General features: G+C 44.8%; 1 protein-coding gene across 2 annotated transcripts in view; it reads left to right on the forward strand.

Annotated features, from left to right (window-relative positions):
• enox1 (ecto-NOX disulfide-thiol exchanger 1) overlaps positions 1 to 18,160 on the forward strand; it is a 370,711-nt gene that overhangs the window by 319,148 nt on the left and 33,403 nt on the right. For both annotated transcript variants that reach the window (XM_087993063.1, XM_087993061.1), the window contains exon 10: positions 7,827 to 7,934. In XM_087993063.1, coding sequence (XP_087849189.1) covers positions 7,827 to 7,934 — 108 coding nt within the window. The remainder of the gene's footprint in view (positions 1 to 7,826; positions 7,935 to 18,160) is intronic.

Here is an 18,160-nt window from a genome sequence, read left to right on the forward strand (position 1 = left end):
ACTGGCTCTAATGCAACGAGGGGTACATCGGGTTCCAAGAGATGAATTGTGTTGGGGGACTCTCTAGTCCGAGATACAGACAGATGTTTCTGTGGCCAGCAGAGAAAAAGCAGAATGGTGTATTGTTTCCCTGGTGCCAGGATCAAGGATGTGTCAGAGAGGGTGCAGAATGTTCTCAAGGGGGAGAGGGGCCAGCAAGAGATCACTGTCCACATTGGAACCAACGACATAGGAAGGGAAAAGGTTGAGATTCTGAAGGGAGATTACAGAGAGTTAGGCAGAAATTTAAAAAGGAGGTCCTCAAGGGTAGTAATATCTGGATTACTCCCAGTGCTACGAGCTAGTGAGGGCAGGAATAGGAGGATAGAGCAGATGAATGCATGGCTGAGCAGCTGGTGTATGGGAGAAGGATTCACATTTTTGGATCATTGGAATCTCTTTTGGGGTAGAAGTGACCTGTACAAGAAGAACAGATTGCACCTAAATTAGAAGGGGACTAACACACTGGCAGGGAAATTTGCTAGAGCTGCTTGGGAGGATTTAAACTAGTAAGGTGGGGGGGGGGGGTGGGACCCAGGGAGAGAGGAAAGAGATCGATCTGAGAAGGGTACAGCTGAGAACAGAAGTGAGTCAAACAGGCAGGGCAGGCAGGGACAAGGTAGGACTAATAAATTAAACAATTTATTTCAATGCAAGGGGCCTAATAGGGAAGGCAGATGAACTCAGGGCATGATTAGGAACATGGGACTGGGATATCGTAGAAATTACGGAAACATGGCTCAGGGATGGGCAGGACTGGCAGCTTAATGTTCCAGGATACAAATGCTACAGGAAGGATAGAAAGGAAGGCAAGAGAGGAGGGGGAGTGGCATTTTTGATAAGGGATAGAATTACAGTTGTGCTGAGGGAGGATATTCCCAGAAATACATCCAGGGAAGTTATTTGGGTGAAACTGAGAAATAAGAAAGGGACGATCACCTTATTGGGATTGTATTATAGATCCCCCAATAGTCAGAGGGAAATTGAGAAACAAACTTGTAAGGAGATCTCAGCTATCTGTAAGAATAATAGGGTAGTTATGGTAGGGGATTTTAATTTTCCAAACATAGACTGGGACTGCCATTGTGTTAAAGGTTTAGTTGGAGAGGAATTTGTTAAGTGCGTACAAGACAATTTTCTGATTCGGTATGTGGATGTACCTACTAGAGAAGGTGAAAATTGGTCTATTCTTGGGAAATAAGGGGCAGGGCAGGTGACTGAGGTGTCAGTGGGAGAGCACTTTGGGGCCAGCGACCATAATTCTATTTCTATTTGTTTTAAAATAGTGATGGTAAAAGATAGTCCAGATCTAAAAGTTAAAGTTCTAAATGTTTGCAGGTAAAGGGACGGCTGGAAAATGGGAAGCCTTCAGAAATGAGATAACAAGAATCCAGAGAAAGTATATTCCTGTCAGGGTGAAAAGGAAGGCTGGTAGGTATAGGGAATCATGGATGACTAAAGAAATTGAGAGTTTGGTTAAGAAAAAGAAGGAAGCATATGTTAGGTACAGACAGGATAGATCGAGTGAATCCTTAGAAGAGTATAAAGGAAGTAGGAGTATACTTAAGAGGGAAATCAGGAGGGCAAAAAGGGAACATGAGATAGCTTTGGCAAATAGAATTAAGGAGAATCCAAAGGGTTTTTACAAATACATTGAGCACAAAAGGGTAACTAGGGAGAGAATACAGCCTCTCAAAGATCAGCAAGGCAGCCTTTGTGTGGAGCCACAGAAAATGGGGGAGATACTAAATGAGTATTTTGCATCAGTATTTACTGTGGAAAAGGATATGGAAAATATAGACTGTAGAGAAATAGATGGTGACATCTTGGAAAATGTCCATATTACAGAGGAGGAAGTGCTGGATGTCTTGAAATGGGTAAAGGTGGATAAATCCCAAGGTGTACCCGAGAACTCTGTGGGAAGCTAGAGAAGTGATTGCTGGGCCTCTTGCTGAGTTATTTGTATCATCGATAGTCACAGGTGAGGTGCCGGAAGACTGGAGGTTGGCTAACGTGGTGCCACAGTTTAAGAAGGGCGGTAAAGACAAGCCAGGGAACTATAGACCAGTGAGCCTGACCTCGGTGGTGGGCAAGTTGTTGGAGGGAATCCTGAGGGTCAGGATGTACATGTATTTGGAAAGGCAAGGACTGATTAGGAATAGTCAACATGGCTTTGTGTGTTGGAAATCATGTCTCACAAACTTGATTGAGTTTTTTGAAGAAGTAACAAAGAGGATTGATGAGGGCAGAACGGTGGACTTCAGTAAGGTGTTTGACAAGGTTCCCCATGGGAGACTGATTAGCAAGGTTAGATCTCATGGAATGCAGGGAGAACTAGCCATTTGGATACAGAACTGGCTCAAAGGTAGAAGACAGAGGGTGGTGGTGGAGAGTTGTTTTTCAGACTGGAGGCCTGTGACCAGTGGAGTGCCACAAGGATCGGTGCTGGGCCCTCTACTTTTTGTCATTTACAAAAATGCTTTGGATGCAGACATAAGAGTTATAGTTAATAAGTTTGCAGATAACACCAAAATTGGAGGTGTAGTGGACAACGAAGAGGGTTACTGCAGATTACAACAGGATCTGGGCCAGATGGGCCAATGGGCTGAGAAATGGCAGATGGAGTTTAATTCAGTTAAATGCGAGGTGCTGCATTTTGGGAAAGCAAATCTTAGCAGGACTTATACACTTAATGGTAAGGTCCAAGGGAGTGTTGCTGAACAAAGAGACCTTGGGAGTGCAGGTTCATAGCTCCTTGAAAGTGGAGTCGCAGGTAGATAGGATAGTGAAGAAGGCGTTTGGTATGCTTTCCTTTATTGGTCAGAGTATTGAGTACAGGAGTTGGGAGGTCATGTTGCGGCTGTACAGGACATTGGTTAGGCCACTGTTGGAATATTGCGTGCATTTCTGGTCTCCTTCCTATCGGAAAGATGTTATGAAACTTGAAAGGGTTCAGAAAAGATCTGCAAGGATGTTGCCAGGGTTGGAGGATTTGAGCTACAGGGAGAGGCTGAACAGGCTGGGGCTGTTTTCCCTGGAGTGTCGGAGGCTGAGGGGTGACCATATAGAGGTTTACAAAATTATGAGGGGCATGGATAGGATAAATAGGCAAAGTCTTTTCCCTGGGGTGGGGGAGTCCAGAACTAGAGGGCATAAGTTTAGTGTGAGACGGGAAAGATATAAGAGAAACCTAAGAGGCAACTTTTTCACACAGAGGGTGGTATGTGTATGGAATGAGCTGCCAGAGGATGTGGTGGAGGCTGGTACAATTGCAACATTTAAGAGGCATTTGGATGGGCATATGAATAGGAAGGGTTTGGAGGGATATGGGCCGGGTGCTGGCAGGTGGGACTAGATTAGGTTGGGATATCTGGTCGGCATGGACGGGTTGGACCGAAGGGCCTGTTTCCATGCTGTACATCTCTATGACTCTATTTGTGAGTGAGATTCTGTGTGTGATTTGTGTAATTCGTGTGTGTGTTATTTGTGAGTGAGGTTGTGGGTGTGATTTGTGTGCGTGTGTTCTTTTTGTGTGAGTGTGTATAGATCATGTCAATTTTTTAAAAATAAAATGATGGTGATATGCATTACATTGTAACACCTTTTATGGACATGTGCCAGGGAAATCACTGATCACAAGGACCAGCTCAGCAATCCACAGGTCAGCAGCTGGGAAGGGGGCAGTTTGAGGGGAGCAGGACTCAGGCAGTGGTGGCGGAGCAAGAGTGGGTCCCTTGCTTGGCTCAGGTCCCGTTCACATCCTGTCCATGTCAGGAAGCAGACGGCACCCTTGGGTTGAAGCCTGACTGAATGCAGTTCCATGTGGTAATCTGTCTTGATATCGAAGAACGATGCCTCTTCTATGGATACTCCTATGATGGTGTACCCTCAACCCACAAATCACTGGCCAGGCGCAGGATAACGGTGGATTGGTGGCACTGAGCAACCTCAGTCAGGCCTTCCATGGTACCGCACTGGGAGAGGTGGCAAATGTGGCAGAGTGCCCGCACTGTTCACCTGGGTAAGCAGCAGGGTGCCTGTGGTGTGTATCTGGTGTCTGTGTGGGATGTCTGCCTTCATTGGCTGGTCACTCTTCCAAAATAAAGTGGAGGGCACACCGCCCAATGGCTCCTGTGATAGGATTGGTGGGAGAAGGGGCTGGTTGGTTTAATAAGCATGAGAGACTCTGGGGGAGCTGGGTCTTAATACCTATCATATCAAGGGTGGGAATTAAAAAAAACTTCAAAGCTATCTCGCCGAGTCATCAACCTTTTGTTGGCAGACTCACTCACTTGCAGCCTCACTCAAATCATAAGAGCATATGGCATAGGAGCAGAAATTAGGCCATTTGGCCCATCAAGCCTCCTTCATCATTCAATCATGGCTGATAGGTTTTATGAACCCATTTTCCCAGTTTCTGCCCATGACCTTGACAATCAAGAACCCACCTATCTCAGTCTTAAATATACTCAATGACCTGGCCACCCCAGCCTTCTGTGTCAATGAATTCTGTAGATTCACCACTCGGTGGCTGAAGAGGTTTCTCCTCATCTCTGTTGCGAAAGGGTCTTCCCTTTACTCTGAGGCTGTAATCTCTGGTCACTCAAATTCAAGATGAAGACTCCCAGAATCAGTATCCTGAAAGCAGGCCTAAAGATAAGGGGCAAATGGTGGGATATAGGATGAGCAGACAAAATGATGAGACAGTCCCTTGAAATCCGGGGCAGTTGGCCATCTTGTCAGAATGACCTGGCCTTGCTCTCTCTAATAGCCTGAATGCATGGGAATGTTTGAAAGTGTTGAAGGCAGATGGACTGCTGCAGACCCTGACTCACATGACCCAGCACTGCTGGTCTCTCCCGAAATGGGGGATGGATATTACAGAGTATGGATATTATTGACAAGGGAATTCATCAAATTTCCCAACATATCGAGGTGAACAGATCAGGTAGATAGAGAGAAACTCAATGCATTGCCTCAGAAGGTGACCGCGGTCTTGTGGTATTGTCACTGGGCTGGTAATCCAGAGTCGAGAGTGTGGTGCTGGAAAAGCACAGCTAATCAGGCAGCATCCAAGGAGCAGCAGAATCGACATTTCAGGCTTACGCCCTTCATCAGGATTCTCCTGCTCCTCGGATGCTTCCTGACTGGCTGAGCTTTTCCAGCACCACACTCTCCACTCTGATCTCCAGCATCTGCAGTTCTCACCTTCTCCCTAATAATCCAGAGACCGAGGTAACATTCTGGGTACGACTCCTGCCATGGTCGAGGTTGAATACAGCAACAGTCTGGAATCAAGAGTTGAGTAATCTTGTTGAAAATTAATGTCCAAAACTTTCATCCTCCCCATAGCCAAACCACGGGTTGGACTCTTAATTGGGAATGGGCAATAAATGATGGCCTCACCAGCAGAGCCAACATTCTGTGGATGTAACATTTCCATCCAAACAGCAAAAACAAATGTTAAAGTTGAATCAGTGCTTTGTAGATTTATATATTAAGGGATGTGGGGCAAGCAACCTCATTTGAATGTGAACAGGCTTCAGGAGCTAACCTGTTGATAATGGTCATGGCAGAGTTCCAGACTGTGACAACCATCTCAGTATTGGACAATGGTTAATTCCTTAATCCGAGTCCCATTCACAAGCTTGAGTTGTATTTTCCCATTCTTTTGATCGCAGCCACTTCATAGTTTCAACTAATCTTAAGGACATCCCCGTCAGTTATAAACTGGAGTCACCAGACCAGAAAAAGATGGCAGTTTTCCTTCCCGAAAGGACATTGGTGAATTAGATAGAGTTTTACAACAACCAACAGTGTCTCCCTTTCTATTCCCCATATTTCGCTCAACATTAAATTCGAATGTCACCATCTGCCATGATGAGATTTGAACTCGCATCCCCCAGAGCAGCAGTTTGAGCTTTTGGATTATTTAACCCAGTGACATTCCCAATGTCCCACTGCCCTCAGCTGCAGCAATGTTGCTGGGCACAGTCCCCATTTGACCAGTTCCCATGGAATATTCCACATGGAAGTTCTGTCATCCAGCTGGGTTCAGTCTTTATTGGAAAAGAAAACCCCACAGTTACTAGAAATCTGAAATGACATGCTTTGGGATGGTTTGGCAGGTTGGGCAACTTGTGTAGAGAGAGGATCGGAGTTAATGTTTCCGCTCTCCACCAATACTGCCCTCTTGAATATCCCCAGTCATGGAAGAGTTGCAATGTAGATGGAGGCCATTTGCCCATTGTATTTGCACTGTCTGGTGAGCATCATTTCCTAATGCCAGTCTCTTTTGAAATCTGAGTGTCTTCCGCATTTTGCTTTCTTGTAAATCTTGGTCTTTATTGAATGGTCTCATGGTTTACGTGTGATCTTTGATAAATAGCTTTCATGCCCAGACTGACAGTTTCTCAAATTGGCTTTGATGCCATAAATGAACATTGTTGGGAGACACTGTTGGTTGTTGTAAAACCCTATCTAATTCACCAATGTCCTTTCGGGAAGGAAAACTGCCATCTTTTTCTGGTCTGGTGACTCCAGTTTATAACTGACGGGGATGTCCTTAAGATTAGTTGAAACTATGAAGTGGCTGCGATCAAAAGAATGGGAAAATACAACTCAAGCTTGTGAATGGAATTAACAGGTGGCTATGTGGCATAGGAGGGCATTGAGAGTGTACCCATCCTTGCCCAGTCCAACTGCAGTAATGATGGTGCAGAACATTAACAACAGTTGCTGTGGTTCTGTTCGCCGAGCTGGAAGTTTTTGTTGCAATCGTTTCGTCCCCTGTCTAGGTGACATCCTCACTGCTTGGGAGCCTCCTGTGAAGCGCTTCTGTGGTGTTTCCTCCGGCATTTATAGTGGCCTGTCCCTGCCGCTTCCGGTTGTCAGTTTCAGCTGTCCGCTGTAGTGGCCGGTATATTGGGTCCAGGTCGATGTGTTTGTTGATGGAGTTTGTGGATGAGTGCCATGCCTCTAGGAATTCCCTGGCTGTTCTTTGTTTCGCTTGCCCTATAATGGTAGTGTTGTCCCAGTCAAATTCATGTTGCTTGTCGTCTGCGTGTGTGGCTACTAGGGATAGCTGGTCGTATCGTTTCATGGCTAGTTGATGTTCGTGGATGCGGATGGTTAGCTGTCTTCCTGTTTGTCCTATATAGTGTTTTGTGCAGTCCTTGCATGGGATTTTGTACACTACGTTAGTTTTGCTCATGCTGGGTATCGGGTCCTTCGTTCTGGTGAGTTGTTGTCTGAGAGTGGCTGTTGGTTTGTGTGCTGTTATAAGTCCTAGTGGTCGCAGTAGTCTGGCTGTCATTTCAGAGATGTTCTTGATGTATGGTAGTGTGGCTAGTCCTTTGGGTTGCGGCATGTACTCGTTCCATTGTCCTAGAAGCATGGCACTCATCCACAAACTCCATCAACAAACACATAGACCTGGACCCAATATACCGACCACTACAGCGGACAGCTGAAACTGACAACCGGAAGCGGCAGGGACAGGCCACTATAAATGCCGGAGGAAACACCACAGAAGCGCTTCACAGGAGGCTCCCAAGCAGTGAGGATGTCACCTAGACAGGGGACGAAACGTTTGCAACAAAAACTTCCAGCTCGGCGAACAGAACCACAGCAACGAGCACCCGAGCTACAAATCTTCTCACAACTTTGATTAACAACAGTGACGTAAATAACAAAGACAACGTCTCGCCTCACCCCTAAAGTATGCAACAGTTCTGCAGCCATTCACTAGAGACTCTGTGACTGATAACAGCCCTGTTTCTAACTAGCAACTGCTCACACTGCAAGAGGGATGCAGAAAGAAGGAATTGGAACTGGAGAAAATGAAGGAGGAGAATTCACAAGTGCAAGCATTGCTTGCAACGCTGAAAGAAAAGGTAAGCCCCTCTATCAATATCACTGCTTTTTCGGAGGATTATCTGGCAAATCCATGTTGGAGTAATTCACTACAGTTGAGGGAATGGTTTTGACTTGGTCAGCTTACACAATGGTCTGCTGTAAAATTGTCGGTCAGCAATCTCTCAAGTATTTGATATTGTGCAATTTTAAATTATTTGTGTTTGTTCATAAGGTTGCAAGTGTTGCTGGCTAGCTCCATGTAATAGCCTCTCCCTAACTGCCCTTGATATTACCCTCATCCAGTCAAGTGGGGAGCATTCTATCACACTCCTGACTCAGATGATAGATAGGGAGTCAAGAGGTACAAGTATATAAATGAGGAGCTGGAGTAACAGCAGGCCATTCAGCCCATCAGCCTGATCTGTCTCTCTGTACAGTCAAAGCTGACCTTGTTCTATATTCCTGCTGACTGCCCTTGCTCATCACAAACCTGTCCATCTCTGCTTTAAGAATGTTCCAAACCTCTGCCCCCCTTTTCGATGAAGAGCTCAAAGCAATTCTTCTCATCTCTTTCTGAAATGGGCCACCCTTTACTTTTAAACAGTGGCCCCTTGTTCTAGATTCTCTCACAAGGTGAATCATATTTTCCACATCCACTCGTCCCCTCAGGATCTTGTATGTTTCAGTCAAGTTGCCTCTTTGTTTTTCAGCAGGTCAGGCAGCATCCGAGAAGCAGGAGAGTTGATGTTTTGAGCATAAGCCCTTCATCAGGAATGGCTTATGCCAGACTCTTCAGCTCCTCGGTTACTGCCTGACCTCCTGTGCTTTTCCAGCACCACACTCTTCGACTCTGATCTCCAGCATCTGCAGTCCTCACTTTCTCTCTCAATATAAGCCTAGCCCGCCTAAACTTCCTTCATAGGACAACGTTGCAGGTATTAATTTAGCAAACCTTCCCTGAACTGCTTTCAATGTGTTTACTTGTTTTCTTAAATAAACAGTACACCCAGACGCGTTCTCCCTAATGTCCTATATAAATGAAGTGCAACCTCCCTTTTATTGCAAGGGAATTGAATACAAAGTTAAAATTCTATTAACTGTCCTAATTACTTGCTTTACCTGCACAGTGGCCTTTTGTGATTCATGGATGTGCTTACACAGATCCTTCTGCACAGATTTCTCACCATTTAGATAATGTGATCCTTTTATTCTTCCTGCCAGAATGGACAATCGCACACATTATTCTCCATTTGCCAGATCTTCCCCTAATCACTTAACGTATTTGTATCCCATTATGGTTGTAGCACTTCAGAATTTACTTTCCAAACTATCTTTGTATCATCAGTAAATTTAGCTACCATACCTTCAACTGACTTTATCCAGTTCACTTCAATAAATTGTGAAGTATGGAGACTGGAGCATTAACCCCTTGTGACACACCACTTCTTACCTTTTAGAGTTATAGAGCCATAGAGATGTACAGCACGGAAACAGACACTTCGGTCCAACCAGTCCATGCCGTCCAGATATCCCAACCTAATCTAGTCCCATCTGCTAGCACCCGGCCCATATCCCTCCAAACTCTTCCTATTCATATACCCATCCAAATGCCTTTTAAATGTTGCAATTGTACCAGCCTCCACCACTTCCTCTGGCAGCTCATTCCATACAATTATCACCCTCTATGTGAAAAAGTTGCCCCTTAGGTCTCTTTTATATCTTTCCCCTCTCACCCTAAGCCTATGCCCTCTAGTTCTGCTCTCCCCCACCCCAGGGAAAAGACTTGGTCTATTTATCCTATCCATGCCCCTCATGATTTTGTAAACCTCTACAAGGTCACCCCTCAGCCTCCGCTGCTCCAGGGAAAACAGCCCCAGCCTGTTCAGCCTCTCCCTGTAGCTCAAATCCTCCAACCCTGGCAACATCCTTGTAAATCTTTTCTGAACCCTTTCACATCTTGTAAAGCAAACAAAAAAAACATTCATTTCCAATTACTCAAAACATGGTGCGATCATCAGCAAAGCATCCACCTCCTAACCTGGAGAGAAAGTGATGGAGGAAGTTGCTGAGGATGCTTAGACATTGCACGCAGTCCTGACCTCCCTCAGTCAGCCACCTGGATCTGAGATGGCTGACTCCTAACAATTACAACTACCTTCCTTTGTGTTCGTGAGCTGTGAGGAACGTAGAGTGTGTTAGCTTGAAAGGCTGTGAGACACTTCCTTATCATTGCCCAGGGCATTAATGAGGAGGACAATGTGGTCCTTTTATATCCTTATCTAAGGAAGGACATTCGTACCCCAGGGAGGCAAGTAAGGTTCAAGAGACTGGTTCCTGGGATGAGGAGAAATTGAAAATATTGTCATATTGTGTGGAATTCAGAGAACAAGAGGTGACCAAAATGAAACAGATGAAATTCTTTCGGGTTTTGCTGGGGGTAGAAGCTGAGAAAAGCTGACCACGTTACCTTCCATAACACTCAGCCAGTTCAAACTAGGTACAGATCCAGACCTTACACAGGACTTCCAGATAGAACAGCTCGCTGTCACGTAACCTGGCATCACTGATAATTCACATATTAACAATCACTTTTTACCATTCGCCAATCCCACCACGGCCTCCCCACCATTTTGTTTGTGTTCCTCCAATGCTGTGCCCTTGATCACACCACCATCAGTGACTGGGAGTGACCCAGACATCAACACTCAGGAATTGGCCCCCTGCACCTCTCCAGCTCTCGCAGGTTCCTTCTTTAAAACACTCCCTGATTGTGAAACCTTTTGGCAAGCGATCGGCCAAATAGCTGCACAAATATCTGATGTGGCTTGGCATGATAACTCTCCTGTGGACCCTACTAGATTAATCGAATTATAGGAGTAATGTATTGGCACTATTGGAGTATTGCATGGGCACTATTGCAGAATTCTATTGGGAGTATTGTATTGGCACTACAGGGGTATTGTATTGGCACTATAGGAGTATTGCATGGCACTATAGGGGTATTGCATTGGCACTATAGGAGTATTACATTGGCACTATAGGAGTATTGTATTGGCACTGTAGGGGTATTGGATTAGCACTATAGGGGTATTGTATTGGCACTATAGGAGTATTGTATTGGCACTATAGGAGTATTGTATTAGCACTATAGGGGTATTGCATTGGCACTATAGGAGTATTGCATTGGCACTATAAGGGTATTGGATTAGCACTATAGGAGTATTGGATTGGCACTATAGGGGTGTTGGATTAGCACTATAGGAGTATTGCATTAGTGCTATAGGGGTATTGGATTAGCACTATAGGTGTATTGCATTGGCACTATAGGAGTATTGGATTAGAACTATAGGAGTATTGGATTAGAACTATAGGAGTATTGGATTAGAACTATAGGAGTATTGGATTAGCACTATAGGAGTATTGCATTGGCACTATAGGGGTATTGGATTAGCACTATAGGAGGAGCACTATAGGGGTATTGCATTAGCACTATAGGAGTATTGCATTGGCACTATAGGGGTATTGCATTGGCACTGTAGGAGTATTGCATTGGCACTATAGGGATATTGGATTAGCAATATAGGGGTGTTGGATTAGCACTATAGGAGTAATGCATTAGTATTATAGGGGTATTGGATTAGCACTATAGGAGTATTGGATTAGCACTATAGGAGTATTGCATTGGCAATATAGGGGTATTGCATCAACACTATAGGAGTATTGGATTAGCACTGTAGGAGTATTGTATTGACACTATAGGAGTATTGGATTAGCACTATAGGAGTATTGCATTGGCACTATAGGGGTATTGCATCAACACTATAGGAGTATTGGATCAGCACTGTAGGAGTATTGTATTGACACTATAGGAGTATTGGATTAGCGCTATAGGAGAATTGCATTGGCACTATAGGGGTATTCCATTAGCACTATAGGAGTATTGCATTGGCAATATAGAGGTATTGGATTAGCACTATAGGAGTATTGGATTAGCACTATAGGAGGATTGCATTGGCACTATAGGGGTATTGGCACTATAGAAGTATTGTATTGGCACTATAGGGGTATTGCATTAACACTATAGGTGTATTGGATTAGTACTGTAGGAGTATTGTATTGGCACTATCTAAGTATTGGATTAGCGCTATAGGGGTATTGCATTGGCAATATAGGGGTATTGCATTAGCACTATAGGGGTATTGGATTAGCACTATAGGGGTATTGCATTGGCACTATAGGAGTATTGGATTAGCACTATAGGAGTTTTGGATTAGCACTATAGGAGTATTACATTGGCACTATAGGGGTATTGAATTAGCACTATAGGAGTATTGCATTGGCAATATAGGGGTATTGGATTAGCACTATAGGAGGATTGCATTGGCACTATAGGGGTATTGCATTAGCACTATAGGAGTATTGTATTGGCACTATAGGGGTATTGCATTAGCATTATAGGGGTTTTGGATTAGCAATATAGGAGTATTGCATTATACTATGGGGGTATTGGATTAGCACTATAGGAGTATTGGATTAGCACTATAGGAGTATTGCATTGGCACTATAGAGGTATTGCATCAGCACTATAGGGGTATTGCATTGGCACGATAGGGGTATTGCATTGGCATGATAGGGTTATTGCATTGGCACTATAGGGGTATTGGATTAGCACTATAGGAGTATTGTATTGGCACTATAGGGGTATTGCATTGGCACTATAGGAGTACTGCATTGGCACTATAGGGATATTGGATTAGCATTATAGGGGTTTTGGATTAGCAATATAGGAGTATTGCATTGGCACTATAGGGGTATTGGATTAGCACCATAGGAGTATTGTATTGGCACTATAGGGGTATTGCATTGGCACTATAGGAGTACTGCATTGGCACTATAGGGATATTGGATTAGCATTATAGGGGTTTTGGATTAGCAATATAGGAGTATTGCATTAGTACTATAGGGGTATTGGATTAGCACTATAGGAGTATTAAATTGGCACTATAGGAGTATTGGATTAGTACTATAGGGGTATTGCATTGGCACTATAGGGGTATTGGATTAGCACTATAGGGGTATTGGATTGGCACTATAGGGGTATTGCATTGGCACTATAGGGGTATTGCATTAGCACTATAGGGGTATTGGATTGGCACTATAGGAGTATTACATTGGCACTATAGGGGTATTGCATTAGCACTATAGGAGTATTGCATTAGCACTATAGGAGTATTGCATTAGCACTATAGGAGTATTGCATTGGCACTATAGGAGTATTGCATTGGCACTATTGGAGTATTGGATTAGCACTATAGGGGTATTGGATTAGCACTATAGGAATATTGTATTGGCACTATTGGGGTATTGCATTAGCACTATAGGAATATTGTATTGGCACTACAGGAATATTGCATTGGCACTATAGGGGTATTGCATTGGCACTATAGGGGTATTGCATGAGCACTACAGGACTATTGTATTGGCACTATAGGGGTATTGCATTAGCATTATAGGAGTATTGTATTGGCACTATAGGGATATTGCATTAGCACTATAGGAGTATTGTATTGGCACTATAGGAGTATTGTATTGGCACTACAGGGGTATTGTATTGGCACTATAGGAGTATTGCATTGGCACTATAGGGGTATTGCATTAGCACTATAGGGGTATTGCATTAGCACTATAGGAGTGTTGCATTGGCACTATAGGAGTATTGTATTGGCCGTACAGGAATATTGTCTTAGCTCTGTTGGAGTATTGTTTTGGCACTATAGCAGTATTATTCTTGTGACTTCTGAAAACATCTTCAAATTATATCACAGTATTGAAGGAGTTTTCCGATGTGGCATTCAGACTCCAGACTGCAAACTAATTTGATGCAAATATCAAAATGCTGATCGGTTGTTTCGATCGTGACTGACATGATTGAATCAGAAATCTGAGGGTGTGCTCTATTCAGGTGCTGTGGCGGGGCATCTTATAAAACTTTCTCTGTATTTTTCATGTAGAGGTACACATGACAATAAGTTTCTGTTCTATTGTATTGGGTTCTATTGTCTTCTATTTATTCAGGGAAGTGTCCAGCGAGCTGTCCACTTCCTATTTGGATGATCATGAATCAGGGTGGGGATGCTGAAGTTGTTTGGGTTTTAAAATCAGAGCTTCCACCTCTCCAACCTTCAAAGAGACCATCAGGCTCCTGTCAGTGCTCAGATATTCACATCAAAAACATAAATCAGTGTAGAATCCATTGTCCCAACTTGAGGAGCAACCATAACCCAATAGAAGATGTGTCTTTTACCTAGGGTGGGGGATTTCAAGTTGAAGGGCATATTTTTAAGACGAGATGGAAGAGGTTTAAAAAAGTCACGAGGGGCAAATGTTTTTCCACATCGCGTATGGAGTGAACTTCCTGAGGAAGAGTTGGATATGGATACAGTTAGTGTTTAACAGACATTTGGATAAGTACATGAATAGGAAAGGATTGGAAGGATACGGGCCAAGTGCAGGCAGGTGGGTCTAGTTTAGTTTAGGATTATGGTCAGCATGGACTGGTTGGACCGAAGGGTCTGTTTCTGTGCTGAATGACTCTATGGGCCATAAGATGTACAGGATTGGGTTGGTTGTCAGTTTAGTGTTTGGCAGGTAATGCAATATGGTTTCTTTCTCCATACTTATATCGAAGTTCAGGGGTCACTGTAGGGCCATTCATTCCAAAGGCAGATTTGCCGTGCTTTAGGCTGACCTCCAAACCCTTCCTGACCATCCAGCGATTCTGCTCTCCCAAGGGCCACGGTGCTGTTGAAATACTGAGAGGCAGTCTGTTCCTCTCAAACCCAACAGTCAGGGATGTGTGAGGCAGGATTTTGTGTAGGGGATCCCAGGCCAGGGGGAAACGTGAGGGCCCTGACCCCACACCACCACGGGGAATATCAGTAGGCAAGCAGTCTAGCCAACCAGTGGCCAACTAAAGATGGAAGCCAAGATGATCCAATCCAAGGCCCTCCAGCTCAGAAGGGGCTGGAGGTCTGAGAGAGGGAGGAAGAGTAGAGTTCTCCATTGTCTCCAAAAGAAGCCATGATTGTGGTGAAGGAAACTCCTTCATAGAGCAATGGAGATCCCAATCGATCGCTGAGCATCAGTCGACCTTTCAACTTTAATTGAATGAGGCCTTTGCAAACCTCAAGGGAAATCATCAGGAATGGGGACCGCTGGAGGGAGACTTCCATGCATTGTGGAAGTCAGGCCTATCTGAAGGCCGTGATTGATCGGATTGGAAACCGATCGTAAGAGACACCTCTGGAAGGGGGTCACCAAAATCCCCGAAATGATGTGACCTTCCAGCATCATGCAATGTAGAAAAGAGGTCCGGGAGTAGGCCATTCAGCCCGTTGAGCCTGCCTCTGCTATTCATCAGCATCATGGCTGATGGTCCAACTCAGTTCCCTCTTCCCACTTTCACCTCTTGATTCCTTTAGCTCTTAAGTTCTACATCTACCTCTTCTTTGAAAACATAATATTTTGGCCTCACCACTTTCTGTGGTCGTGTATTCCACAGGCTCACCACTCTCTGGGTGAAGAAATCGCTCTTCATCTGAGTCCTAAATATCCTTAAGCTACAACCCTTGGTTCTAGACTCTCCCACCATCGGGAACATCCTTCCTGCATCTACCTCGTTGGAATATTATAGTTTTCCGTGAGAAACCCCCTCATTCTTGTAAACTCCAGAGAACACAATCCTAACCGACTCAATCTCTCATTATACGTCAATCCTGCCAACTTTTGCTGCACTCCTTCTATGTCAAGAACATCCTTCCTCAGATAAGGAGACCAAAACTGTACACGGTGTTCCAGGTGTGGCCTCACCAATGCCTTACATAAGTGCAGCAAGACATCCTTGTTCCTGTACTCGAACCCTCTCACCATGAAGGCTAACAGACAGTTTACCTTCTTCACTGCCTGCTGCACCTACACGCTCTACCTACAGCCAGTGCATGAGGACACCCAGGTCTCGTTTGAACATTCCCCTCCCTCCGTTTACCGCCTTTGAAATAATAACCCCCTCTTTCTTATTTTTTATTCCCAAGTTGGATAACCTCACATTTATCAGCATTTGCTCGCTTTCTCAATTTGTCCAAATCACGCAGCGGTGTTTCCGCACAGGGGAGGAGGCAGCAGTGTGTCAGCCTTTGCACGCAGTTCACTGGTGAGAAAGGACAGTGACATGTTTGCATTTCTCTAATTCCACTGTCTTGTGCATCCTTGGTTTCCTTTGCCTCAACCCTTGCCATCAACCACCAAGGCTCTGAAACTCCCCCCCCCCCCCCCCCCCCCCCCACCCCGACTAAATCCCTGCACTGTTCCTGAATATATTCATTCAACCCTGCTTCTTTCGTCAAATTTTTATTTAATTTGCCCTGGATCACCCGCCATTGACCAGTGTTTAACTTTGAAATGCCGTTCCTGTGAAACGTTATACCACATGAAGAGACCATGCTGTTTTTGTTTCCCTCTCTTGGTGGTTTTGGGTGCTGACGTGGGTCAAGAATGGAGTGCCCCAGATTAATTCAGTTAACGTAATGGCAGTAAGCCCAGTTGTAAGCTCTTTGACACTTAGCCTGGCGAGAGAGGTTCCCTGCATAACCTTTCTGGGTGTCACAAGTAACGTGGCCCCAGCATAATTTCCACCAACACTGGAAAAACCTGCCTCCTGTGTCGCCTTTTCAATTCCAACCATGTGTCCCGTTCAGCTCGCCTTCCTTATATTCTGAACATCTGGATTGCAGAGGAACCTCGATTATCCGAAGGACAGGGACGGGCTGTATTCCGTCCGGTAAATCGAATTCAGGATAATCCAAGGCCGGGTAACGTAGTTTCGCTGATCATCGGGACCTTGCGATCCCGCCGGATCACCCGACATTCGGATAATCGAATGCAGGATAACCGAGGTTCCCCTGTAGTTGGACCATTGAAGGGACCACGAGAGAAAGTAAAACTGAAATATTAATGTTTAAAACATCATTGAAAAATAAAATGTCCTGCTTAAACCATGATGTAATGTACAAGTTTCAGTTTGTGATAGGAGAGGTCAGATTGATTCGTCTTTTATATTCACTGAGCAGTGTTTCCTGAGTGTGATTGCACCCTCTACTGTTACATTTGACAGTGTCAGCCTGGGCCCCAGTGCAACCATTGGGAGTGCCTGCTCATTCTCTTAACCACATGCAGATTGAGAGGGAGTGAATCACGTGTGCTAATCACAGCGCAACCTACTCAGTGCAGTGCATTTGGAGTGCCGCGTGCCTTCACATGTGTCTGAGAAGACAGACTCCCTCAGCGATGCAGATGAAACCTTTTCAGACATTACCTCATTCTTCACATCTGCTAATGCCTTTCGTCGCACCCGGACGTGACCATTCCAAGAAGGGAAATTTGCCGAGGTCTGAAAACGTACAGGGCTCAAGAGGCATAGCAGGGGTGTGGGATTGTTTGGAGAACCCTTTTAAAAGAGCTGGCACGCGCACAGTGGGTCAAATGGTCTCCTCCTCTGTTGCTTCATTTTCTGATTCAGTCACGTACAAGAGATATGGTTGGAACTCGTTTTTAAATTAACGTCAGTCCAAGGATCAGTGTCAGCCCTGCAGTGTTAAACCAGGTGTGGGTACAAATTACCGCAGCTGCTGAAAACCACAAACACTGGAGCTCACCGTGGGTCAGGCAGCTTCCATGGAGAGCGAGCGAGCTAACGTTTCCAGTCTCCAGGACTCTTCATCAGACCTGACGTGAAGTGTGGAGGGGGCAGTTTATGCAACATGGGGTTTGGAGTACTGTGGGTGAAAGGATGTTAATAGTTCAGATGAAGTGATCGCAATGTGTGGATTAGAGTGGTGCTGGAAAAGTACAGCAGGTCAGGCAGCATCCGAGGAGCAGGAAAACCGACATTTCGGGCAAAAGCCCTTCATCGAGCATAGAGGCAGGGTGCCTGCAGAGTGAAGAGATAAATGGGAGGGGGGTGGGGAGAAGGTAGCATAGAGTACAATAGGTGAATGGGGGTGGGGATGGAGGTAGAAGGTCAGAGACCTTTTTTCTCTTGTAGCGAGAGGAAGAAAACTTCTTCAAGGCAGACATCCTTGCAAGAGGATTCACAGTAGGGTTAAAATCAACGAGGTAAAAGCAAGGACTGCAGATGCTGGAAGACTCTGGTTTCCAACATTTGCAGTTCTTGTTATTCCCTACTTGATTGGAATATGTGAATGGTGAA

The sequence above is a fragment of the Chiloscyllium plagiosum genome, unplaced genomic scaffold (genome assembly GCF_037043375.1).
Source record: "Chiloscyllium plagiosum isolate Xiang-an unplaced genomic scaffold, Cpla_swu_hap1 HiC_scaffold_12, whole genome shotgun sequence".
NCBI classification, from domain to species: Eukaryota; Metazoa; Chordata; class Chondrichthyes; order Orectolobiformes; family Hemiscylliidae; genus Chiloscyllium; species Chiloscyllium plagiosum.